The 27,575-nt window shown below is 42.1% G+C and overlaps 1 protein-coding gene across 2 annotated transcripts in view; it reads right to left on the reverse strand.

The window, feature by feature from the left end:
• Positions 1-226: 226 nt before the first annotated feature.
• LOC142256710 (sialic acid-binding Ig-like lectin 13) overlaps positions 227-27,575 on the reverse strand; it is a 40,977-nt gene continuing 13,628 nt past the window's right edge. The window contains exons 5-11 of one of the 2 annotated variants that reach the window (XM_075328560.1): positions 26,040-26,075; positions 21,715-21,978; positions 17,904-17,945; positions 16,235-16,513; positions 10,344-10,434; positions 7,693-7,807; positions 227-5,080 (exon numbers count right to left, since the gene is read on the reverse strand). In XM_075328560.1, the coding sequence (XP_075184675.1) occupies positions 4,934-5,080; positions 7,693-7,807; positions 10,344-10,434; positions 16,235-16,513; positions 17,904-17,945; positions 21,715-21,978; positions 26,040-26,075 (974 nt within the window). In that variant the 3' untranslated portion in view covers positions 227-4,933. The remainder of the gene's footprint in view (positions 5,081-7,692; positions 7,808-10,343; positions 10,435-16,234; positions 16,514-17,903; positions 17,946-21,714; positions 21,979-26,039; positions 26,076-27,575) is intronic. The other variant, XM_075328561.1, reaches the window with a different exon arrangement.

Genomic DNA, 27,575 nt, shown 5'->3' on the forward strand with positions numbered 1-27,575 from the left:
ATTATAATAATAATAATAATAAATGTGAAAAATACACAGTCAATGAAGAATTTTTTTTGGGAACATTTGCAGAAAACACATCAGTAAAATGTCTTATGTCATTTTCTACCCCTTGACCTTGCACCAGGAATAAGATTAGTTTTGCTTATTAAGTGCAAAATGAATTATATTCAGTAAAAAAAAAATAGGTTAGAACTTTACAGAAACAATTAAATTACATCTTTATTAATTTAATTTTCACAATAACAATTTAGAGATAAGATACAAAATTGTAAAAGAAAATATAACGCTCATTATAACTTCTCAGAACTTTTACAACTTAATTAAGATTTGCATCTTAGGAAACTAAAAGCACAGAATATTTGGCATCTTATAGGCTACCCCATCTTTTAGAAAAAAAAATATTGAAAATTTTTGAGGTGTTTAGCATATCAGAATGGCCATTCTCATACCTGCCCAGTAGCCACGTCACGGCAACCTCATTATACTGGGTCCTATTCTATATTACTACCTCTCTCTGTGTTTAAAAACCACATATATTTGGGAAAATTGTATATGTGTGTGGATTATGTTCTTTTGACTGACTGTGCTTTCAGGCCCCCCTGAATTATTGTATATATTGTATACTAGCTGTACTAACTGGCTTCGCCCGGGTAAATAACTGCTGTTAACAAAATTGAATGTATTAACAAAAATGTATTCTGCACACAAACACCACAAAACAAATAGATATAACTGTAATTATAATGTCTGTCTCCCCCTCTGTATATATCTCTCTGTCTCTATCTCCTTGTCTGTCTGTCTCTTTCCCTGTTTGTCTCTGTCTGTCTCTGACTCTTTCTTCATCTGTCTCAATCTCTTTCCATGTCTGTCTATCTATCTCTTTCCCTGTCTATCTATCTCTGTCACTTTCCCTGCCTGTCTCTTTCCCTCTCTTTCCATGTCTGTCATTGTGAACAACCTGCATCCTGCAACAGCAACGATATTCGGGAAAGGAACGACATGTCAACCATCAATGATTAGGTAAGTAATTTTGATCGTTAACGGTCGTTCCTGTGTTTCACACGCAACGACGTCACTAACGAGGCCGGATGTGCATCACAAATTCCGTGACCCCCAACGACATCTTGTTAGCGATGTCTTTGCGTGTAAAGCCCGCTTTAGAATATAATACTTTTGGGACTATAGACACTGGCTCCAACATACGTTCTACTTTCATGGTGGTTGATTTGGGATAATAATTGTTTAGTAGCGGAGTGTTCCTTCTGGGGTCAGCTAAAATAGATGTGTATAAACAAATGCCTTGTTTATTGCACGTGTAATTTGAATAGACTGTGATTAAATTTTCCTGTGATAACAATTTCCTGTATTATCCCTATCACAGTGTGTATAATGATAAATATAGTGTGAGTCACCACTGTGCCTTCCTTCTGTGAGTGCTGCCGGGATGGGCCTGGTGTGACATTATCCCTCGCTATAATCTAATGGGTTTCACATCTCTGCCTTAAATATACAAATTGTCTCTTTACAGAGGAAGAGGACTTGAACTATAGTGCCATCTATTGAAATTAGTAATCCTGAAACTCATTATTAACCGGTTAACGAGCCTTGTATCATGGCCTATGATAAAGTATAATAAGTTAAGTAGGTGGCAGTAGAGTTCAAGTTCTCTTCCTCTCTGAAAAGGTAATTTGCATATTTTAGTTTCTCAGAGGAGCATTGCATGACTTATAAGCCTCCTTACTAGAAATGATTGAACCCAAGGTTTGGTGTTCATACCAGAAACAGAGTTTACAAAAAAAGAAAGTTTGGGTGCTTTATGTAGGCAAACTACTTGTGCTCAGGTACACTTGGTTCTCAGCCCAGTGTGAGCCACTTGCAGTGTTTGAATGGCTCGCACTGGGGGTAATGCGGGCGTCACACGGTACAATATATCGGGCGATGTGTCGTCGGGGTCACATCTTTAGTGACGCACATCGTCAGAGATATCGTAACGGGTGATACCTCCGAATGACTGTGAACGAGCAAAAATACTCACCTTATCGTTGCTCGCTGACACGTCGTTCATTTTCATAAAGTCGTCCCTCCTTCTGCGCGCCGGTTGTTCGTCGCTCCCATGGAAGCACACATCGCTCCGTGTGACACCCCGTGAACAACGAATACAGCTTACCTGCGTCCCGCCGACAATGCGGAAGGAAGGAGGTGGGCGGGATGTTTACATCCGGCTCATCCCCGCCCCTCCGCTTCTATTGGCCGGCTGCCGTGTGACGTCGCTGTGACGCCGAACGTCCCTCCCCCTTCAGGAAGAGAATGTTCGCCGCCCACAGCGACGTCGCCCGGGAGGAAAGTACGTGTGACAGGGGGTTAACAACTTTGTGCGCCATGGGCAACTAATTGCACGTGACGCACAAACGACGGGGCGGGTGCAATCGCTTATGCGATCGCACGATTTATCGTCCCGTGTGACGCCCGCATAACTGTTTAACTCTCTGAAGGGACCAGCTACAAATTGGCAGGGTATCAGTCCCTAGGCCACCTGGACTTTCAAGGTCAGTGGCAAAGTGAAAGTGCCCAGGAGCTCAGCGGCGTGATTGAGTCTGGAAACTTCTAGAAGAAACAGTGAGTTTTACCTCGGATTTAAGTCCCCTGCTCGCTGGAAGGGATCAAGGATCAGGAGTTTTATTGTCTTGAAAATCCCAGGATTTCAAGACATCTTTTTTCTAGGTAGGGAGGTAGTGGCAGGAGGAATACACAACCATCACACATCAGAGAAGCCAAAGTCTCATTGGGACAGGTCAGACCACCATCATTGTGAATGCTGTAAGGAATGTTCCAGACTGTTCTACAGAGCGTCAGAAAAAGCTCCCTGTCCTGTCTTGTCTCTATTCTTTGCTGCACCATCCCTATCTCACCATCCCCAGAAACCAGCCCTTGTTGGGGGGGTGAGGGGACAACCCTCTGGCACTGTGCATCACCACCTAACTCCTGGGGACCTCCAGCAGTGCCCGGCCATACCAAAGCCAAACATCCCAACTGGCATCACAAACTCTTCATTTATTTATTTAATTATTTTATTTTTCTCTTCCCTTTTTAATATTATTTTTAACCTCCATAAGAAAAGCCTGTCGCATGCACCCGGTACGACCACATCGCCACTCGGACTCACCACCATGACATCATATGTCGACTGAAGGTGGCACACTTGCTCATGCATATACGTAGAAGACGTCTTATGTGTCAATCATAGCTGGAGAGGCGGAGTGCCAAACATGGACTAGAGACGCCCATTGGACCCTTCAGGGCTCATTAGAAGACCAAGTGGGAGAGCTTCTAAGCTTTTTTTATACGTTTTGTGACATTGGTTTGGCGATATAGAAGGCTTGTCAGGAATAAATTAAAAGGCGGAAGAACATGGTGGCATTGGCTTGTATCGGAAAAACCTGATCACAAGTTTTCGTTAAGCAAGATACTTTTTTGGTGTAGGAACACCCTGAAGACTGACTTAGACCTTTCAATGTAAAGTCATATCTTTCCAAAAGTGAAAATTGTAGGACATTCTGACACAGTCGGAAGATATGCATATCCCTACTTTTAGCTTCTCCTTTCACTGACAGAGCACATGATGATCTAATTAACATAACAATATACATAATTTACATAATAATTGACAATGATCATTTAAAGAACCTCCCCAAGTTTGTCATCACTGAAGTGGCGCTTTAAATGTAGGCCCTCTGACCCCTATCTTATACACACCCTCTGTCACGCAGGGGTGACAGGATTGGGAGAGTGAGTGGAAGGGGGTCCCTGCCACTTGCCCTAAAACTAGGGAGGTACCCTGGGCTGACCCTCAGCCCAGAAATACGCTTGAAGGTAGAGATGTCTGAGCCCCCAGCCTCTCCCTATCTTCGGTCCTGGCCCTGATGGTAATGTTCCCTCCTCACACACCCCCTACGGGGACAGACCGGGAAAGAGACCCCCCAAAAAAACCCACTTATACGAACAACAGACAGGGGGTAATAACTCACTCACCACAGGGAAAACACATGAGAATGCACAGGTACCAGGAAGGAAAAAGGGAAAGTACCAAGATCAGGGTATCACTTCCACACAACAGAGCACAGACCACAGCAGCAGCAAGAAACACGTCCTTCCACCTCCAAGCCCAGCTCAAGAATGATTCTGAATAACTGGCACACCCTGCTGGAAGCAGGGTTTTTTTATCCAGGCCAGAAGTGGACATTAGGAGGAACAATTGAGCTGCCTAGCAGAGTCTTAAAATAACCCCACGTGTGCGAAAAGAAGCAAACTCATTTACAATGTTTGGCCTGAGCCCGTAAAAACTCTCAGGCAGAGAAGTCTTTGACACCCTCCAACATTTTCATGCTTTTTGGCACCTCTCCAGTCCTGTGGAGCCATCTTGTGACTGTAACTTCTGATTGTTGTCTGGAAGTCACAAATTACATCAGAAGCTCTCCATGCAACTCTATGAGAGCCAGAATGAGGCTCTCATAGACTTGTATTGAGTATTGAGTTGTGACATCCGGTGCACTTCATAAGGCACTGGAGCTGCCAGCAGGTCATAATTGACAGAGCCAGACAGGAGCGGTGGCGATAACAGAAAAAGACGTCAACAAGTGAGTATGGAGAGGGGTTAGGTGACTTAGATTTAAAGCACCACTCCAATGTTGTAATTAAGAAAAGGTGCCAGAGTGGTCCTTCTACTAGTCTTCTCCCATCAGGGTCACCACCAATTTGCTGTTTTTGTTGAGCCCAACATTTATGCATATTTAGTCAATTGCAAATACGGGTCACCAAACGATGAAAACATTTGTATCCATATCTTGTAGTTTGTAGACCAGTCAGTTAATAATATCATAATTACACAAAATCAAAAAATCATGATGGGATCACAAGTCATCCTTGAATCAGTTTATTTCACGTTTATTTCGGCATATTCTGTTTCCGGTTGAGTTGAAGGCACTTTGGAGGGTTTAGCAGAGAAAGCGACGGTGGAATAGTGCAGGTCTTCTGACATGACGCCGTTGGGATCCAACTGGGTGCTGGTGTCTGCCGACTCCTATGCAAAAATGCAAAATGTAACTATAAGATATCAATCTTTTTATAAGTCATGTGTTCATCCTATTAATTCCTTCATAACGAGGAAGGAGAAAGACGATGTATGAAGGGGAGGATGGAATTAGAACACGTTACTATGTGGCCTGGATCGGGACTTCAGGAGGAAATGACCCATGGGTGTAAAGTACTCACAATCATCAGTATCATAGTAAACATGTAGATTAGCGGGTCAGTATATTTTTTATACGGTTATTTTTCTACTGACAACTTTTTCGGGTTGGCTTTGCGAGATGAATGATCGTGTCTTTTGCCACCTATGGGTAAACCCTAAATATTTCATAATTGTTCACAGTTGGCATGGCAGTGTCTAACCTACAAAAAATATGTAATTTTTGTTGTTCTTGATTTTTTTCTTTTTACAGTGTTTACGGATCATGTTAATTATTTTTATATCTAGATAGATGAAACATTTCTGAATCCCTTAATACCACATATGGGTATTTTAACATTTTTTTTATTATCTCTATTTTTAATAAGATAAAAGGAGAATGATTTGAATTTTTATTTTATTTTTTTACATTTTTTTCATATTTTTAAAAACATTTATTTTACTTTTCACTGTATCGTTTCCCTTAGAGAACTATAACCTGAAATTGTATGATAGATTGTGCTACAGTATTGCAAAAATCACAGTCTCCTTGTGATCACGACACAGGCATGTGGATCAGCCAAAATAATGATTTGATTGTGCTATGGTATTGCTGTATATTGCAAAAATCACAGTCTCTTTGCGATCACGACAGGGGCACGTGGATCGGCACAAAGAATGATATGATTGGCTTTGGTATTGCTGTATATTGCAAAAATCATAGTCTCAATACAATCACAAAACAGGGCGTGGATCGGCACAAAGAATGATATGATTGTGCTATGGTATTGGTGTATATTGCAAAAATCACAGTCTCCTTGTAATCACAACACAGGCGCATGGATTGGCACATTGAATGATAAGCTTGTGCTATGGTATTGCTGTATATTGCAAAAATCACATTCTCCTTACGATCACCGCACAGGCGCGTGGATCGGCACAAAGAATGATATGATTGATTCTTGCAATACACAGCAATACCATAACTAATCATATAATTCTTTGTGCTTATCCATGCACCTGTGTTTCATGATTGCAAGGAGACTGTGATTTTTGCAATACACAGCAATACTATAGCCACAATGTCCTTGCGATCATGACACAGGCACATGGATTGGCCCAAAGAAGGATAAAATAAGCTATGGTATTGTTGTATATTGCAAATATCACAGTCTCCTTGCAATCACGACACAGGTAAGTGGATCGGTCCAAAGAATGATATGATTGGTTATGGTATTGTTGTATATTGCAAAAATCACAGTCTCCTTGCGATCACCACACAGGCACGTGGATCTGCACAAAGAATGATATGATTAGCTATGGTATTGCTGTATACTGCAAAAATCATAGTCTCCTGAGAATCACAAAACAGGCGCGTGGATCAGCACAAAGAATGGTATGATTAGCTATTTTATTGCTGTATAATGCAAAAATCACAGTTTCCTTGCGATCATGACACAAGCGCATGGATCAACACAAAGAATGATCTGATTCATTTTTGCAAAACACAGCAATATCATAGCCAATCATATAATTCTTTGTGCCGATCCATGGGCCTGTATCATGATCGCAAGGAGACTGGGATTTTTTTATTATACAGCAATACCATAGCCACAGTTTCCTTGCGATCACAACACAGGTGCGTGACTCGGCACAAAGAATGATATGCTTGTGTTATGGTTTTGCTGTATTTTGCAAAAATCACAGTCTCCTTGCAATCACCACACAGGTACGTGAATCGGCACAAAGAATGATATGATTGATTTTTGCAATACACAGCAATACCATAGCCAATCATATCATTCTTTATGCCAATCCATGCGCCTGTGTCGTGATCACAATGAGACTGTGATTTTTGAAAAACACAGCAAAACTATAGCCACAGTTTCCTTGTGATCACGACACAGGCACAAGGAATGATATGATTGGCTATGGTATTGCTGTATATTGCAAAAATCATAGTCTCCTTGTGATCACGACACAGATGCGTGGATCGGCACAAAGAATGATATAAATGGCTATAGTATTGCTATATAGTGTAAAAATCACAGTCTCCTTGCGATCACTCACAGGCGCGAGGATCGACACAAATATGATATGATTGGCTATGTTAGTGCTGTATATTGCAAAAATCACACTCTCCTTGTGGTCACGACACAGGCACGTGGATTGGCACAAAGGATAATGCACCTCAATGCCGGACCACTGTTAATGCCGCTGTCCGAATTTGACAGCAGCATAAAACTGGTTAACAGATTGTTAGACAGGTCCTGGCTGTTTTTTATAGCCATTATCTGGTGAGTATGGGGCACATTGTCACCCTGCGAGTTCGCTCTATACACCCGCTTCCAATTTGCGCCGTTGTCGTGAGGGGGTTAACACATGACAATTTTGTGACCGTCCCAATTGCATATGCTGTAGAAATAGTAGAGAAGTCATCTGCAGACTCTTGTTACTCCGTGTACCTCGGCTTTGTGTTCAGTCTTGCTGACATTCATGTATATCTCATTTTCTGGCAGTTCCGCACTTTCAGAAGGTTCTTTTGTTTGCATGTAGCTCTTCTCTTTTCTCCATTTTTTCCTGGAAACAATTTGAATAAAAGATCAGAGATTGACATCTAGTTTATACTCCATTAATATAGCATATAATTATTCTAATAAGACTCCATGCTTAGAATCCCACCCCTAAAGTGTCAGGACTGATTAGGGGCCACGGAACAGCTATCTATAGATAGGTGTCTGGTAAGGAGAAAAAAATCGTTTGAAATTCAAATTTGCCCAATTTGACACATTTTTCTCAAAATTTAGATTTGCAGTGACTCAAATTACTGCAGATGGCAATACTTAAAAGACTACTCTCATTGGGTAAATACATGTGACTCACTCTGAGGTCTTTTAAGACTCTATCCATCCCGTTTTAAATTTTTAGTAGTGATGAGTGAGCACTTCTATGCTTGGGTTCTCGATGCTCGAATTGAGCAGGTTGGATGCTCAGATGGGCTCAACTTGAGTATTGTGTGTACTGGAAGTCAATGGGGAACTCAATAATTTTTCCGGAAGAGTCTTCAATGGATGTTCTTCCTTTTCATATTGCTGAGCTGTGAGTTCGAACTGAGCAGGTTGGACGCTCAGATGGGCTTGACTCATGTACCAAGTATAATGGAAGTCAATGTGGAACTCAACTATTTTTCCGGAAGAGCCTTTAATGAATGTTTTTCCTTTTTCTATGGCTGAGATGTGAGTTTGAAACAAGCAGTTGGATGTTCAGGAGGGCTTGACTCACGTAAAAGTATAATGGAACTCAATGAGGAACTCAAGCTTTTTTTCGGAAGATTATTTATTGGAGGGCAGTGAAGGCAGTCAGAGAGTGGGACAGGCTACTATGGAAGGTGGTGAGTTCTCCATCAATGGAAATTTTTAAGAGGAAACTGGATAAACATAAAGCTAGGATGATTTAGGAAAATCTGCACTAGCAGGGGATTGGACCCGAAGGCCCTTGAGGTCCCTTCCAACTCTACCATTCTATGATTCCATGGATGTTCTTCCTTTTCCTATTGCTGAGTTCTGAATTCGAAATGAGTAGTTGGACCCTTGGAAGGGTTCGACCCATGTACAAAGTATAACGGAAGTCAATTGGGAATGCATTTTTCTGGAAGAGTCTTTAATGGATGTTCTTCATTTTTCTATGGCTGAGATGTGAGTTCGAAATGAGCAGTTGGAAGCTCAGACGGGCTTGACTCGTGTACCAAGTATAATGGAAGTCAATGGTGAACTCAAGCATTTTTCCGGGAGAGTCTTTAATGGATGTTCTTCCTTTTTCTATGGCTGAGATGTGCATTTGAAATGAGCAGTTGGAAGCTCAGACGGGCTTGACTCATGTACCAAGTATAATGGAAGTCAACGGTGAACTGAAGCATTTTTCCGGGAGAGCCTTTAATGGATATTCTTCCTTTTTCTGTGGCTGAGATGTGAGTTCGAAATGAGCAGTTGAACTCTCGGACGAGCTTGACTCGAGTACTGAGTATATTGGAAGTCAATGGGGAACTTGAGCAAGTTTCCTGCAGAGTCTTCAATGGATACTCTTCCTTTTCCTATTGCTGAGATGTGAGTTTGAAAAGAAAAGTTGGACGCTCAATTCATGTACTGAGTATAATGGAAGTCAATGGGGAACTCAAGCATTTTTGCGGAAGACTCTTTAATGGATGTTCTTTCTTTTCCTATTACTGAGCTGGGAGTTCGAAATGAGCAGTTGGACGCTTAGATGGGCTCGACTAGTGTATTGTGCATACTGGAAGTCAATGGGGAACTTGAGCATTTTTCCAGAAAAGTCTTTAATGGATGTTCTTCCTTTTCCCTTTGCTGAGCTGTGAGTTCAAAACAAGCAGTTGGACGCTCGGACGGACTCGAAGTAAAATGGAAGTCAATGGGGAACTTGCGCATTTTTATAGAAGTCTTTAAGGGATATTCTTCCTTTTCCTATTACTGAGATGTGTGTTTGAAACAAGCAGTTGGACGCTCAGGTGGGCTTAACTCGTGTATTAAGTATAATAGAAGTCAATGGGGAACTCGAGCATTTTTCCAGATGAGTCTTTAATGGATGTTCTTCCTTTTTTTATTGCTGAGACGTGAGTTTGCAACAAGCAGTTGGATGCCGAACAGGCTCGAATTATGTACCGAGTATAATGGAGGTCAATGGGGAGCTGGAACATTTTTCAGAAAGAGTCTTTAATGGATGTTAATCTATTGCTTTTGTTGAGCTGTGAGTTCTCACGTCTTCTTTCTATTCTGAATTGGCCTAAAATTGCTGCTGCATTTGGCTCAGATTTTACATAGGCTACGATAGTTCATTTTGATTGGTTGTGCTATTTTATGAACTGTAGCTGATCAAACTTTTTTGAGCTTGTAATAATAAAGTATTACATTTCAATTGTGAGAAATTGGAGTCTTTATTGAATAAAAGACAAAAAATTACACAACTGCATTTTGACCAATCAAAGTTTTTGTGTGTTAACAGCACACCATGTGGTCAGGTGTTGTAGTGCAAGTGAATACACTTTTTATTGCTGATATTTTCAGGATTAATATAACCTGATAATACAATAGATACAGATACTTACCATGTAATTAACTTGTACACTAGAACAATTAAAATGGTAACACTCATTCCACAAAGGAATGCAAGTGCTGTATCTCGGTATGAGATGTTTTCTGTCATAAAAGAAGAAGAAAAAAAATTAAAGGTTTGCTTTTATTATTTTTGTTAAAAACTGTTGTGACACTAAGAGAAAGCGCAACCCCATCTTGTGTATAATATAAATTGTGAATTAAATTAAATACCAGTGTGAGAGAATACAATAAGGAAACAATATTGAGACATCACATTATATTAGCAGGCAATAAAGTAAAAGATAAGACGTAAAATACCAACATACAGGGTCTCAAATCAGGTAAAAGAGCTATATCCCCGTGCACCCAACGCGTGTTTCGCAACCTCCCTGCTTCGTCGAGGATACACATTTTAAATTACACTATTAGGACATTAAATTTAGTGACTTATTCTAATTTGGTTGGTTGATTCACATACATGTGTGATGGATAGTTCCATTAATTTGTATTAGGGTTAGTGCAGGATCTCCCCAATTAATGCCATCTGTTCTTTAGGTTGTTCCAATTTTATTGTTTTTATCATTGTTTAATAAAGGATATATGTATTTTTATTTTTATATTTATTTTTTGGCTTTTGTATTGTTGTGCAGAATTTATTACATAAAATATTTTACATTAGGGGGATCACTCAGCTAAGGAAAACAAAAAAGATAAACTAGAAGGGAAGGAAAAATAAAAGATGAAAGAGGAAAAGGAACTTCAGTATAAGAAGATGAGATAGAGCAGAGGAAGGAGAATGAGGGAGCAGAGAATGTTAAAGAGGACGTAAAATAAGAGAGGGAGATGGAGGAAAACAATGCAAAAGAGTTAGAGAAAGAGAATTATGAAAAAGAAGAGAACAAAATAAAGTTGGGGAAGAAGTAAGAGAAGGAAGAGTAGGAGAAGGAAGAGGAAAAGATGGAGAATAAAAAGAAATGGAAAGAAAAGGAAAAGAAAGGACAAAAAGGATATAAAGACAAAAAGAGAGGAGGTGAAAGATGAAGGCGAGATGGAGGAAAACAATGCAAAAGAGTTAGAGAACGAGAGTTAGGAAAAAGAAGAGCACAAAATAAAGATGGGGAAGAGCAGGAGACAGAAGAGGAAAAAATGGTGAATAAAACCAAATAGAAGGAAAATGAACACAAAGGACAAAAAGTATATAAAGACAGGAAGAGAAAGAGGAGGTGAAAAAGTGGTGGAGATGGAGAAAAACAATCCAAAAGCGTTAGAAAACGAGAGTTAGGAAAAGAAGAGAACAAAATAAAGATGGGGAAGAGCAGGAGACGGAAAAGGAAAAGATGGAGCATAAAACCAAATAGAAGGAAAATGAAAACAAATGACAAAAAGTAAATAAAGAGACGAAGAGAAAGAGGAGGCAAAAGATGAAGGGGAGCTGGAGAAAAACAATGCAAAAGATTTGGAGAGTTAGGAAAAAGAAAAAAAACAAAATAATGATGGGAAAGAAGTAGAAGGAGGAAGAGTAGAAGAAAGAGGAAAAGATGGAGAACAAAAATAAGTGTAAAGAAAATGAAAATAAAGAGGAGAAAAAGGATATAAAGACAGGAAGAGAAAGAGGAAGTAAAAGATGAGGGGGAAATGGAGGAAAGCAATGCAAAAGAGTTAGAGAAAGAGTTAAGAAAAAGAAAAGAACAAAATAAAGATGGGGAAGAAGTAAGAGAAGGAAGAGAATAACAGGGCAATGAGCTGGAGAAAGTAGGGGGAATGAGAAGAAAAAAAGATACAAGGATAAGCAGGGGCAATAAAAAAAGAGAGGAAATAAGATTAAGAGAACAGAGAGAAAGGGGTTGCAAAGGGAGAAAGGGAAGAAGAAAAGAGGAAATGGAGTTTGAGGAGGAAGGAAAGATAATAAAAGGAAGGAGACATACTGTTAGAAAGATGAAGAAAGGAAAGTCAAAGATTCTAAAAGATGAAGAAAGTAACAAGGAAGGAAACAAGAAAGGGAAAAAGAGGGGAAATGTAGGTGAGGTAGGAAGAGAAAGAAAGAGATTTGATCAGCTTCTATGAAGAGGTAAGTTCAAGCCTGGACCAGGGAAATGCAGTGGATGTTGTGTATATGGACTTTTCAAAAGCTTTTGATACGGTGCCACACAAAAGGTTGGTACATAAAATGAGAATAATGGGGATAGGGGAAAATATGTGTAACTGGGTTAAAAACTGGCTCAGTGATAGGAAACAAAGGGTGGTTATTAATGGTACGTACTCGGACTGGGTCTCAGTTCATAGTGGGGTACCACAGGGGTCAGTATTGGGCCCGCTTCTTTTCAACATATTTATAAATGACCTTGTTGGGGGCATGTGGAGTAGAATTTCAATATTTGCAGATGATACTAAACTCTGCAGGGTAATCAATACAGAGGAGGATAATTTTATATTACAGGGAGATTTATGTAAATTGGAGGATTGGGCTGAGAAGTGGCAATTGAAGTTTAATGTAGATAAATGTAAGGTCATGCACTTGGGTAGAGGAAATAACATTTATGATTATGTACTTAATTGTAGAACACTGGGTAAAACAGACACAGAAAAAGACTTGGGTGTATGGGTGGATGGTAAACTTCACTTTAGTGGCCAGTGTCAGGCAGCTGCTGCCAGGGCTAATAAAATAATGGGATGTATTAAAAGAGGTAGAAGTGTTCATGAAAAAAATATAGTTCTACCTCTGTACAAGTCACTAGTGCGACCGCACTTAGAATACTGTGTACAATTCTGGTCACCGATATATAAGAAGGACATAGCTGAACTGGAGAGGGTGCAGAGAAGAGCGACCAAGATTATTAGAGGAATGGGGGGGCTGCAATACCAAGACAGGTTATTAAACTTGGGGTTATTTAGTTTGGAAAAACGAAGGCTTAGGGGGGATCTAATCACAATGTATAAATATATGAGGGGACAGTACAGAGACCTTTCCAAAGATCTTTTTACACCTAGGCCTGCGACTGGAACATGGGGGCATCCGCTACGTCTTGAGGAAAGAAGGTTTAATCATAATCACAGACGAGGATTCTTTACTGTACGAGCAGTGAGACTATGGAACTCTCTGCCGCATGATGTTGTAATGAGTGACTCACTACTAACATTTAAGCAGAGCCTGGACGCCTTTCTTGAAAAATTTAATATTACCAGTAGTGATGAGCGAGTACCAAAAAGCTCTGGTGCTCGAGGCTCGGGCCGAGCATCCCAAGATACTCGTGTACTCGGCCCGAGCACCGAGCCCAATGTTATCCTATGGGAGACCCGAGTATTATTCTGAAATGACCCCCGGCAGCATGTAGAAACCATAAAATTGTAAATTAAAAAAAAAAACGTGCGTGTGTGTGTATGCGTGTATATATATATACATGCGGAGTGGAGTGCGGGAGGGGGCTTAGCCGAGCAGGGAAGTGTCGGACTAAAGGCACGGTCATGCTGTGCAGGCCGGCCAATCACTGCAATTCCACAACTAACAGGGCTGTGGCATTGCAGTGGTCTGCCAGCCAATCCCTGCATGAGGGCTGGCTCTCAAAAGAGCGCCAACATGCAGGAATGAAGACCACGAGTAAAGCACGAGTATCGCGAGATTACTCGGTCCCCGCCGAGTAGCCCGAGTACAGTGATACTCGTGCGAGTACCGAGTAGTGACAAGCATACTCGCTCAACACTAATTACCAGTTATGTATATTAGATTTTATGACAGGGTATTGATCCAGGGAACTAGTCTGATTGCTGGATGTGGAGTCAGGAAGGAAATTTTTTCCCCATTGGAACTTGTTTGCCACATTGGGGTTTTTTTGCCTTCCTCTGGATCAACATGTTAGGCTACGGGTTGAACTAGATGGACTTAGAGTCTCCCTTCAACCTTAAAAACTATGATACTATGATGATGATACTATGAGATGGAGATAAGAGATAAGAAGAGAAAATACTGGAAAAAGAAGAAAAGATGGAGAAAGAGAAGGGGATAAAGAGACAAGGATTAAATAGTGGAAGAGAGTGAGGAAAAAGAAGACAGAAAAAGAGCAGGATTAGGAAAAGGAGGAGAATGAGAAGCAGGAACTAGAAATGGAGGAGGAAAGGAATAAGGTTGAGTTTTTGTAACGCCACTTAATTGCCTTGAATAAGAGTCAACTAAAAAACCAACAAAGCATGGTGACAAGAGTGGTGCCCCACATAGAAAAGAAAGCAACGTTTCTAATAAAAATTATACTTCAGTCTCAGCTTATCCTTTCTATGACCTTTACTTTTTTAGTTCCACATTTCCAAAAGTAAAATACTCTGTTATTGTCAAGTTCCGCTCTTCTGAATTCCATCGTTGAACTTCCTTTTTTGAGTTGTTCCTCTTCTAACAGCTTATAAATTTTACCTTTCTGTATCATTTATTTAATCTTGTATACACATTTCCTATTTTTACTTTTCTTTTTAGGAAATTTCTTGTATAATCTCAAACATTCTCTTTGTGTGTAATGGTGTAGTTGGAGAACAAGGGACAGGGGCTTCTGGACTGGCCCTTAGGCTAGGGGAGCCTAGCTATCCCTAATCCCAGAGTTACCTCTGATGGTGAGGATATCTGAGCCGCCTTCCTTTCCTTACTTCTATCCAGCCCTGATCTTATACCTTCATCCTCTAACCCCAGGGGAGTGCTGGGTCAGGAGTGATAAAACCAACAGAATTAGACAAACAGGGAAAACTAAGTCTCTATCTCACGGCATACACACAAAGGTATAAGACAAAAGAGTTTAGGATAAAGGAGACCACAAGACAACGGGATTACTCCACAACAACTCCCCGCAAAAAGTAATACAATCACCAGCAGGACTGGGATGCAACAGCACATGGCCCGGTTTAGCAAAAGCTAAAGTCGGCATGGAAAGACAGGCTCCTCTATCTTAAAAAGGTGGGGAGTGACTGTAATAGGTCTCCCATTTAGCAAAAGCTGTAGTCGGCATGGAAAGACAGGCTCCTCTATCTTAAAAAGGTGGGGAGTGACTGTGATAGGTCTCCCATTTAGCAAAAGCTGTAGTTGGCATGGAAAGACAGGCTCCTCTATCTTATAAAGGTGGGGAGTGATTGTGATAGGTCTCCCATTTAGCAAAAGCTATAGTGGGCATGGGAAGACAGACTCCTCGATCTTAAAAAGGTGGGGAGTGATTGTGATAGGTCTCCCATTTAGCAAAAGCTATAGTGGGCATGGGAAGACAGGCTCCTTTATCTTAAAAAGGTGGGGAGTGACTATGATAGGTCTCCCACAACATGTGATCCAAGAGGTAACCAGCAAGGTAGAAGAAATTAACTTACGAATGAGCACACAGCTGGTTGACGCCCGAGCCTGCCTGTGTAACTTAGAAACACCAAAGGAGGCATAGTGTGGAGTGTCAGATTCTATAGTGTGAACAGGGTCAAATGCCACCATGACACTTGGCAAGTTTAGAGCCAAACACCATGTGACATTGTGCCATTTTGTAAAGTTTTTCTACTCTTACCAAAATGTTATCAATGTAGCAGTGAATAGTTCTATACTGTAATTTTCAATATATAGTGAGTATCAATTTCCAAATTCTCTGCGTGCATGCATTAAACTGCAGCCATCACTGTTCACATTCTGTGGAAGGTTCGATTACTCAACCACTCATCACTAATTAATTTATATTTTATTATTTTTTGGGGTTTTTTTCTTCCTTTTTACTTATATTTTATTAATTCTGTGTATCAGCACTTTTCCCATACTACTGCAGTTTTTATGGCAATCTAAAGTTTTATCATAGTCCTATTTTTGGGCAGCGCAGATTTAACCCTTTCTACAGTCATTGTCTAACACAACATTTTGTCACATAGAGTACCGTAGATAAAAAAATATAAATAATACAACCTGTTTTAATAGGTTTAATGCTAGGTTTTAGGCCAACTTGAATGCGTTGTTCTCTCAGTCCTAAAGCATTCCATGCCAGGCATCTGTATACATCGACCATAGAGGATGACACGTTTATGATTGCTGATGATACACTTTTACTCATTTTAGGAGTTTCCACTTCAATTTCCCCCTTTACCCAGATCACCGAAGAGTTCGGGTTACCATCCACTTTACATGCAAGGGTCAATGATTCAGTTTGGTTGATAACAACGGATTGATTTCCTGGAAGTTCTTCACCTGGGATCATTTTATCAGAAAGAAACAAGTTAAGGAAAATACTTCAAGTTGGTCAAAATTTCCACTGAGATACCACAAGGGTCGGTACTGGGCCCTCTTCTTTTTAATATATTTATTAATGACTTTGTAAAGGGCATACACAGTAGAATTTCAATATTTTCAGATGACTAAAGTAAACTCTGCAAGGTAATAAATACAAAGAAGGATAATTTAATATTGTAGAAGGATTTAGGGAAGCTGAAGGCTCGGGCCAAGAAATGGCAATTGTCGCTTCATGTAGAAAAATGTAAGGTTGTGCACTTGGGCTAAAGAAACAAAATGTACAATTATAAATTCTATTTATAAATAGTAAAACACTGGCTAAAATTATCACTGGAAAACTTATATATTTTTTGTATTACTGGACTTTAAATTTTATTTTATTGACCAGTGTCAGGCAGCTGCTGCCAAGGTAAATAAATCATAGGATTAACATAAAGAGTCATAGATGCTCATGACGAGTACATAGTTTTGCCTTATACAAGTAGAATAATATGTTGAATTTTTTGCCTCTAGTACATAAGAAGGACACAGCTGAACTATAGGGGATGCTGAGAAGAGCGGGAAAGGTTATTAGGGGAATCGGAGGACTGCAATAACAAGATAGGTTAACAAACTTGGGATTTTTCAGTTTTGGAAAATTAAGGATTAGGGGACGTCTTATTACAATGTACAAATATATGAGAGGACAGAACAGAGATTTGTATAATGATCTTTTTTACACCTAGGACTAGAACAAAGATGACAGGGCATTCTCTATATTTTGAAGATATAACGTGCAATCATATTCACAGATAGGGATTCTTTACTGAACAATCAGGGAAACTATGGATTCTTTACTGTACAAGCAGTGATACTATGGATTCTTTACTGTACAAGCAGTAAAATTATGGATTCTTTACTGTACAATCAGTAAGACTATTGATTCTTTACGGTAAGAGCATTGAGACTATGGAATGCTTTGCCAAAACATGTTGTGATAGTCGATTCATTGACAAAGGTTGGAAAGGACCTGGATAACCCTCTTATGTGTAATTATTTCACCAGTTATCAAGTAATTTATTTTGGTCAGGAAGGAAAATAATTGGCAAAATAACTAAATAGGATATCCAAAGAACACATTTGAATAAATGTAACGTTATGGATGAATGAGTGATAGAGATAAAATGATGGAGGGAAGGGAGAAGCTAAGAAATTCTTGGGTCTACCAGGTAAAAGGCAATGGGGTAATTGGGGCATAGCAGCCTCGGCTAAGCTACGGGAGCAGGTGAACACCCCTGTACTAGTGGCAAATAGCAGATCCATTCCTATAGCTCATAGAATATGTATGTACTCAAAATGTATACAAAACCTGTAGATGACTGAATGGTAATTTCCATATTTCTAGGTGGGTCTGTAAGAAAACAATATTTTTCTTTAATACATTTCATATTTCTTGGTGATTTCATTCATTTTTTAATAATGTATCATTAATTGATAAAAAAGATCTTCATTGGTCAACACACAAAAAAATAAATACAAAAGAGGTGAACGGATGGGGGATTTATGAGTCAGAATGGAAAGACTATAATAACACATTGCAGCTCTACGCCCACTTACTCACCGCCCCGGCCAGGTTGCATCCTCCCTCGCTGCTGCGTGGCTTCCCACATGCTCTCCTGTCTGCCTTCCCTGCCAGGCCCTGTGCATGCCGCACAGGGTTGCCAGAAGTGCACCTAAGATACGCGAATGCACACCGGCCCTCCTCTTAAAGGGCCAATGCGCCATTTCTAAGAAATGCCTCTCAGCCTATGGCTGAGAGGTGCTGTGTATTTAAGGCATCCTCCCATTAGGGGAGGTGCCTGTGCAACATATTCAGTTTGTCAGTATACCAGTCTGCTAGCTAGTTGTCAGATCCTGTTACTCCTTTGTTCTTTTCTGTAGTCTGCCTTCCTTTCTATACCTGCCTCTCCCTTCTGTGCCCACCCTTCCTGTCTGCACCCACCTGTCCAGCCTGCCTCATTCACCCTGCCTGTACCTGTGTTTAAACCAGAGTTCGTCATCTGTCCTGGGAGTCAGCTGCCACAGTATCGGTCACTGCCCTGGGAGTGGCACCTGGTGTCAGCCTCATGGTGGGCGCTTAGTTAAGCCCCACCCACTAAAGAGTAAGCCCGGGTCCCCCTGTGGTCCAGTGAGTCCGCTACCCTTGCTCGCTGCCCCTACACTGGCTGCAAGAGTTGGACATATGCAAATTTTAATACCTATGTCCACCTTGTTGTGTTCCCGGAGACACAGTGAAGAGTGTGGAAAGGAACAGCACCAGCTCAGAAGGTGTTTATAGGTTTTTAATATTTATATTAATGGACCATGCCTAGGATAGGTTATCAATTGGTTGGATCTGACACCCTGCTTTTCCATCGATTAACTGTTTCCTCTGCTGGCAGGGGCGGAAAATAATCAGTTGCGCAGCTCCATCAACTGTATGGGGACCATGGCCGAGTACTGCACATCCACCGCTGTTCCAATGATTAGGAGTGGACCTTCAATATTCCTTTCCATGCTGCAACCAAACACATCTGGCCATAGTAGATCCTAGATTAAACATGAGCCAGCAGTGCAGTGCTGCAGCTAAAAAGGTCAACAAAATTGTGGGATATGTCAAGAGAAACATTGAGTCTAGATCAAGAGAGGTCATTATTCCACTTAATCTGCTTTGGTCAGACCCCACCTGGAATACTGTGGAATACAGTTCAAGAAAGACATCGATATATTGGAGCAAGTCCAGAGAAGAGCAACCAAGATGGTAGAAGATCTGCAAACCATGTCATATGATGACCGGCTGCAGGAACTAAAGAGTAGACTGAGAGGAGACATAATAGCAGTCTACAAATATCCGAGAGATAGTCACAATTTAGCGAGAACTACCCTATTCTCATTAGCACAAGGAAGTGCAAGAAGCAATGGTATAAAGCTAAAAGAAAGAATATTCAGATTAGACATTTATCTAGGCATCATAGACTTTGCCCTATCTTGGATCTCTTCATACTTAACCAACTGAACTTTCAGCGTCTCCCACTCTCACACCACTTCCTCATTTTGCCCCCTATCTGTCGGTGTCCCCAAAGGTTCAGTTCCTGGACCTCTGCTGTTCTCCATCTACACCTTCGGCCTGGGACGGCTCATAGAGTCCCATGGCTTTCAGTATCATCTCTACGCTGATGATACGCAGATCTACCTCTCTGGACCTGACATCACCTCCCTACTAACCAAAATTCCACAATGTTTGTCTGCTATTTCATCCTCTTTCTCTGCTCGATTCCTAAAACCGAACATGGACAATAAATAATTCATTGTCTTACCTCCTCCTCACTCAACCCCCCCACCTGACCTATCCATCAATGTCAATGGCTGCTCACTTTCCCCAGTGCCACGTGCTCGCTGCCTGTGAGTATTCCTAGACTCTGATCTCTCTTTCAAGCCACACATCCCAGCCCTCTTCACCTCCTGCCGCCTCCAACTCAAAAATATCTCTTGGATCCGTACATTCCTTTCCTTAAAACACCTAGTGCATGCCCTTATTATCTCCCGCCTGGTTTATTGCAACCTCCTGCTCTGTGGCCTCTCTTCTAATAGTGTGGCACCCCTACAATCTATTCTAAACTATGCTGCCTGACAAATCCACCTCTACCCCCAACTACACCCTGATCTCTCCTCTGTCAATCCCTTCACTGGCTTCCCATTGCCCAACTACTCCAGTTCAAAACACTAACCATGACCTACAAAGCCATCCACAACCTGTCTCCTCCCTACATCTGTGACTTAATCTCCTGGTACTTACCTGCACGTAACCGTCGATCCTCACAAGATCTCCTTCTCTACTCCCCTCTCATCTCCTCTTCCCACAATCGCATCCAAGATTTCTCCCGTGTCTCCCCCATACTCTGGAATGCTCTGCCACAACAAATAATACTCTCGCCTACCTTGACAAGCTTCAAAAGGAACCTGAAGACCCACCTCTTCTGACAAGCCTACAGCCTGCCGTAACCCTCAGTCTGATACAGCGCCGTACAATCAGCTCTACCCTAACCTAATGTATCCTCACCCATCCCTTGTAGACTGTGAGCCCTTGTGGGCAGGGACCTCCGACCTCCTGTACCAGTCTGTGCCTTGTATTGTTTATGATTATTGTACTTGTCCCTATTATGTATACCCCTTTCACATGTAAAGCGTCATGGAATAAATAGCGCTATAATAATAAATAATAATAATAATATTATTAGGAAAAACGTTCTGACTGAGAGGGCAGTCAGAGAGTGGAACAGGCGGCCACGGGAGGCAGTGAGGGGAGTCAGAGAGTAGAACAGGCTAGCATGGAAGGTAATGAGGGCAGTCAGAGAATGGAACAGGCGGCCACAAGAGGCAGTGAGGGCAGTCAGAGAGTGGAACAGGCGGCCACGGGAGGCAGTGAGGGCAGTCAGGGAGTGGAACAGGCGGCCACATGAGGTAGTGAGGGCAGTCAGGGAGTGGAACAGGCGGCCACAGGAGGCAGTGAGGACAGTCAGAGAGTGGAACAGGCGGCCACGGGAGGTAGTGAGGGCAGTCAGAGAGTGGAACAGGTGGCCACAGGAGGTAGTGAGGGCAGTCAGAGAGTGGAACAGGTGGCCACAGGAGGTAGTGAGGGCAGTCAGAGAGTAGAACAGGCTAGCATGGAAGGTAATGAGGGCAGTCAGAGAGTGGAACAGGCGGCTACAGGAGACAGTGAGGGCAGTCAGGGAGTGGAACAGGCTAACAGGGGAGGTGGTGAGCTCTCCATCAATGAAAATCTTCAAGAGGAAACTGGGTAAACATGCAGTTGGGATGATTTAGGAAAGCCTGCACTCGCAGGGGGTTGGACCCGATGGCCCTTAAAGTCCCTTCAAACTCTATCCATTCTATGATTCTATGATCTCAGGCACTAGTAACAAATGATCAATGGTGGTGTTGGGTGTTGCACCCCCATCAATCTGGTTCTCATGACCAATCCTAAAGATAGACCATCAATATAAATGTTCCGGACAATGCCTTTAACAAATCGAATATTAAAAAGCAAAAATATTTTTAATGATGATTATTATTATTATTATTATTATTATTATTATTATTATTTCCTTTTCCTCTAATCTTCGTATAATAATGGTACTTACACTGCACAGTTACATTGATATTTTCACTTTTTATCACGTAGTCAGTCAATACTGAACACGTGTAGACACCGGTATGAGTCGTTGTCATGTCGTCCAGTTGGAGTTCCAAATAGTTTCCAGTCCCATTTTGGAGAATATCATTTTTTTCATTAGTCCAGATTATTTGAAGAGTTAGGTTCCCTTCTACCTTTACTGAGCATTTCATTATCACTGACGAGCCCTCATCTTGTCTGATAACATTATCTGTTCTATTTTTTCTCTTTCCTAGAAAAGCAAAAAAAGAAAAAAAAAACAACCTTTACAACCTCAAAGATATTAAGCGACAAATTAAATTAAATAAAAAACATTATAAGTCCCATGTGACTGCTATAGTAGAGGTGCTGTCACTTTAACTACAGGGAATTACCAAGCAAATGACTAAAGGGAAGGGAAACCCCATGTCTAGGGAAAAGAAACATGGTGACCCCTGACCAAGCCTACAGCTGGTCCCTGAGGTCCCTCACCACCCTAGATAGAATCTGAACCTATGCGCCGAGCTGGATACCTGACCCTGAGTATCCCTAGTGCTGGTCCCTAAATAGGGAACGGGTAGGATGAGCTCTTCGTCAACCCCACTAAACCATTTAGACGACACAAGAAGGACACACAGGAAAAAGCATAAACTACTTATCGAGAGATGAAACAGGTAGAAGTTCAGCAAAATTTCAGCAATGATACTACAGAGGAGTACAAGCTATCTACTAGCAACAAGAGCTTGAATGAACTGAAAAATATCACCAGCATCAGTCCAAGGAAGGAAGGAGTATTTAAGTGACACATCCACACATCTGTGGGGTACTCGGTCCCGGACCTTGAATCACAGGGACATGTCACGGGACTGGCCGATGCCCGATTCTGTAACCCTGGGGGTTGCTTAAAAAGGGGAATAAATAAAAAAAATGTTTTTCATGACGCCACTTGCGGTATACGGTTAGGTGAGGAAAGCCGCTGCTGCAAAGTTTCTCACTGCTGGGGCTGGTGGTATTGAGCAGCTTGGATGTTATAGCCCTCTGCAAGTAGAGCTGAGCCACAGGGGAAAATGATGGTTGCTGTAGTATAGTGTAAGTTGGTAACGGAGGTGCAGGAAGAATTCAGACAACACAGGGGCTGCAGTTTAACTTATTCTTCACTCACTGGTTCCGTGAAACTGCAACCCGGCTGGTGCTGGTCTCTTCCAATCTGGGCCTCAAGTAATCCAGTATTCCTTTTGTCCATGTGCTGATGTTGTGACCTGGTGAGTTTTACTTTCATGCGCCTGTCTGTAATTGGTGGATCCCTGTGACCCCAAGTTTTCTGGGGCCCCTTCCTGTTGTCACAGTCCTGGCCTGTATGGCTGGCAGCCTGAACCTCTCTTAGGCTGGACCGCCGTCCCAGCTCTGGGGCTCCCTGTTTGCTGCTGTGCCCCGGACAGCAACCCTGGCGAGGAACCCCGAGGATTCCCTCACTGGGCAGAATTATCAGGTTAGCTTGAAACGTCATCCTGAACTAGGGCTCTGCACCCCGCTGGTGCCTGTTCCTGTGAGTTCTTACACCGTACTCTCCCTGGCGACCATACTCCTTTAGCCCAAAAAGTCACTTCACACTTTTCTGTCTGCATACCAACTCCTGACCCCTCTCAAGATGTCTGTCTCGTGTCAACTGCTCTCACTAGTCCCTCCCCCTCCCGGGTTTTTGACTAGCAGATTGGATAAGTCCCAACTATAGGTGGCCATCCATCAGATCCGTCTCTAGCCTGTTACCCCGTTTGGGAAAAAGGGCAGAATTGTGTGTTTGGTTTGTGTTATTTGGTTTCTACTGGCACTGGTCTTCCAAGAACCCAAGGTTAGCACTGCACTTGTTACTTGATGCAATCTCCTGTGGAACCTGATGCCTCAGGGGTGCCACATAAGCACCAAGAAAATAATGATGATTAGCAGCTAGATATAAGTAGAACTCCTGCTGGGTCCAAAAGGGGGAGAGATTAATCCAGCAGGAAAGCTGCCTATACCAATGAATACTAACAGCAGGAACAGCAGAAACTCAGGAACCATTCTGCGCCGCCAAATGCTGTGACCTTCTATGGCCAGAAATCACATGACTTTCTGTCACCTGTGACACCCGTGACAGGTGCATGAAGAGACGGGTAAGCTCAATCTCCCAGGTTCACTCCTCCAAGAATATGATGACTTTTCCAATCAAGCTTGTGGAGAATTAACACATTGGTTGTGCACTGGAGACTGAAATAATAAGACCTAATCCCTTTTATCCCATATGGTTTGGAGCTCAAAGCTGTATTAGGAGATAATCTATTAAACCAGACCAGCATGCCAATATAAGGAGACTTAAATGACTTGCCTTGCCTCTTAAGAGAGGAAGAGATCTTGAACTCTAGTGCTACCGATTGGAAGTGGCACTAGAGTTCAAGTCCTCCCTCTCTGAAGAGGCAAGATACTGTACATATTCAATTTCCCAGTGGAGCATGCAAGGCATTTAAGTCTCCACATACTGGCATGCCAGACAAGGTATGCCATTCTCCACAAGGAGAAAACTTCCCCCTTAGATTCAAAGAATTCCTTAAGGGTGCTTTACGCGCTGTGACATCGCTAGCGATCCCATTAGCGATGTGACACGCCAGATCACACATGTGGCCGGCGCTACAAAAACGACCTATGTGTGATCTCGGCAGATCGCATCTGCGATCTGGTGTGTCACATCGCTAACGAGATCGCTAGCGATGTCGCAGCGTGTAAAGCACCCTTTAGTATTTCACAGGTGATAATTTTATCAATGCTAAAGAAATCTTGAAAACGTGATCCGCTGGTGGCTTTTAAGGACTGAGTTTTGGGATCTTTGATTTAGAGCCTCAAATTCAATAAAAATTCATAAAATACAGAGAAAAAAATGTTGCTGCTTTTGGCATTTTTATGCCAGTTTTTCTCCAACAATGCCAAAATAAGTGTTGTTGGGCAAGACAGAGGGCGGGAAGTTTGGGTTATGCTCCCTTGTACCTTATCAGAAATCTTACACCAATATTTCTGGCATATGGTATTCTCACGCATGGACTCGGGGATGTCCAACACATGGCCAAACACACAACGAACAAGGGGTTTAACAGAACAAAAAAGGGGTACACCGGGGACATTTTAAGAACAGTGGACCCTGGCCCTAGGAGGGGGATGATGAGACACCTTCTGCTCTCATCTGCAGCTGCACCATTCACTTCTAGCCAGTTCCTATACGGGTTCCGCACCTGTCACCGAGCAGGATACCAGAAGCCCTGAAAGACCCTGGCTAGTGAACTGGCAGGTGAGTATTGATAGTTGCACCACTGCACTAATACAACAAGGCGAGAAGGTAGGGACAGGTGAAACAACAAAGCATAAAGCCCAACTTTACGGCTGCAGTCAGACACCAGGACTGCAGCCTACACCGCTTTACACAACAAGGGCTCAGCAGCTTCTTCCACCTTCAGGTCTAGCTTCAGAATGAAACAGAATAATTGGTGCTCTCTACTGGGAGATCTGACCATATATAGGGTAAGTGAGTGGTCACCAACCGGATGCACGTGAGGCCTGGAATCAGAAGCTGCTGGAGAGGAAAACTGACATTAACCCTGAAACACCAAAATATTGGAACATACATTTAATAAGAGGAGTTTCAGATAGCAAAGAGACTCTTTCCAGATCCTGTCACAAGTCTCTAAATGCAGAGAGACGGCCATGGCAGGTATGTTACAGCTGATCATGAATTAGATGAATTGAAGTCTCAATACCCACTTCGTGACCGTCTTGCCCCAGTTCCACCTATTTTGGCTTGAAAACACCGAAAGTCAGTAATTTTTTGTGCAACTCAATATTACCAAAATTTTTGTAGACCTTTCCAAAATTTATGGCAGAATTTGGGTGTAATTGATTGGATGAATCGAAGGCCTAGAATCTCAGTACTTTATTATTGTCATCATCATTCTTCACTCTTGAGTGATTGACATTTGGGACAGCAGCAGAATGGTGCCACTGGCCTGAAGTCTGAGTATAGGAAGAGCACAGGAACACTGACCCTGCCTAGATCCAGCAATCGAGTGCTTTCAGGTTCTAGGAAGAGAGTTTGTAAGCACTGCACTCCTTGCCTGATAGACTGCAGAGGTGACTGGTAACCTAGACAGCGAATCCAACATTCGGTATTAATTGTTGTGTAGGACAGAAGAAAATCTCCAACATCTTTAGTTTTCGTTGCGTTATCTGAGCACACAAGATAGAAAGAACCGTGGGAAATTATTTTTTGTTCAATATTTAATTACACAGCCTTACCTATGATATCCCATGTGATTGAAATTGATGTAGGACCTACAATACAATAAAGAGGAGAAATAAAAATCTAATCCCAGACTTGATCAATGGTCACATCATGCCTCATTTTGTAAAGCTCCATAATATAACAATTGGACAATTATTTCCCCTTTATTTGTACCCCCAATTATAGGGTTTGTCCAGTCAAAATCCATAAGTCGGCAATCTCTCTATGTCAATTGTGAATCATCACAACGCATGCACTGTGCGCTGCAGGATTCTCCGGTGTCAAAGCTGGGATCGGTGGTCATGTAGCCACAAGTATTGGATATGTATATTCCCAGCCAGAATCCATCTACATGGATGTGGCATCATTAAATGCAATTGTATTGCATAAAGTCAGGCCTAGTCAGATTCTGGCCAGAAGAATGTATATTATTGAACACTCACAACTATTTGACCACCGCTCCCAGCTCTGATACCGGATTCCCAAGTCTGCAGTCACATAGAGTTCAGACTTGTAATTTTAGATTGGACAACCCCTTTAACTAAGCTTCTAAGTGCTAGGATTTAGTATTTATGAAAACTTAAGGGTTTGGACCATGAATTCAATTACCTTACTGATCACTGTGGTCATGAATAAGAGCTTTTCTTTGCTTGAAACGCGTTGACGTTTCTTTGTTCTTACTATGCCCTAATGTATTCACATAGTGGGCTTTTAATTGAAATAAATGCTGTTCTAATTTTTATTGCTAGTACTGAATTTTTCAACCTTCAATTTGCTGTTCACCTTGGAGCAGGTCATCCAAGCACCGCACCCTCCATGTCTTCTCCAGCGAGCTGTATTACCCTCCTTTCTCCACGGTGTTATGGCTCATGCTTAATGAATCAGGCAATGTCTCTCTGAGTGCTTCACCACAAATCATACTCAAGCCCCTGTTGGAGTAAACGGGGCTTTACATGGTACGATCTATCGTGCGATTGCACAAGCGATCGCACCCACCCCCGTCGTTTGTGTGTCACAGGCAAATCACTGCCCGTGTTGAACAAAGTAATTAAACCCCTGTTACACACACTTACCTGCTGAGCGACCTCGCTGTGGGCGGCGAACGTTCACTTCCTGAAGGGGGAGGGGCGTTCGGCGTCACAGCGACGTCACACAGCCGCCGGTCAATAGAAGCGGAGGGGCGGAGATGAGTGGGACGTAAACATCCCGCCTACCTCCTCCTTTCTGCATAGCCGTCGGGTGCCGCGAGACGCAGGTAAGCTGTGTTCATCGTTCCCGTGGTGTCACACAGAGAGACGTGTGCTGCCACGGGAACAATGAACAACCTGCACCAGGAAAAATAAACTATTTTTTTAAATTAAACGACGAGTACACGACTCACGATTTGTGAGCGATATTGCGCCGCTCGGAGGTGTCACACGAGACGACGTCGTGTACGATGCCGAATGTGTGTCACGAAAACCGTGACCCCGACGACGCATCACACGATCGATCGCCTCGTGTAAAGCCTGCTTAAGATTCTTGAGGTAGTGAATGCCACCGCTCATCAT

This window comes from Anomaloglossus baeobatrachus, chromosome 11, assembly GCF_048569485.1.
Source record: "Anomaloglossus baeobatrachus isolate aAnoBae1 chromosome 11, aAnoBae1.hap1, whole genome shotgun sequence".
In the NCBI taxonomy this organism is placed as follows: Eukaryota; Metazoa; Chordata; class Amphibia; order Anura; family Aromobatidae; genus Anomaloglossus; species Anomaloglossus baeobatrachus.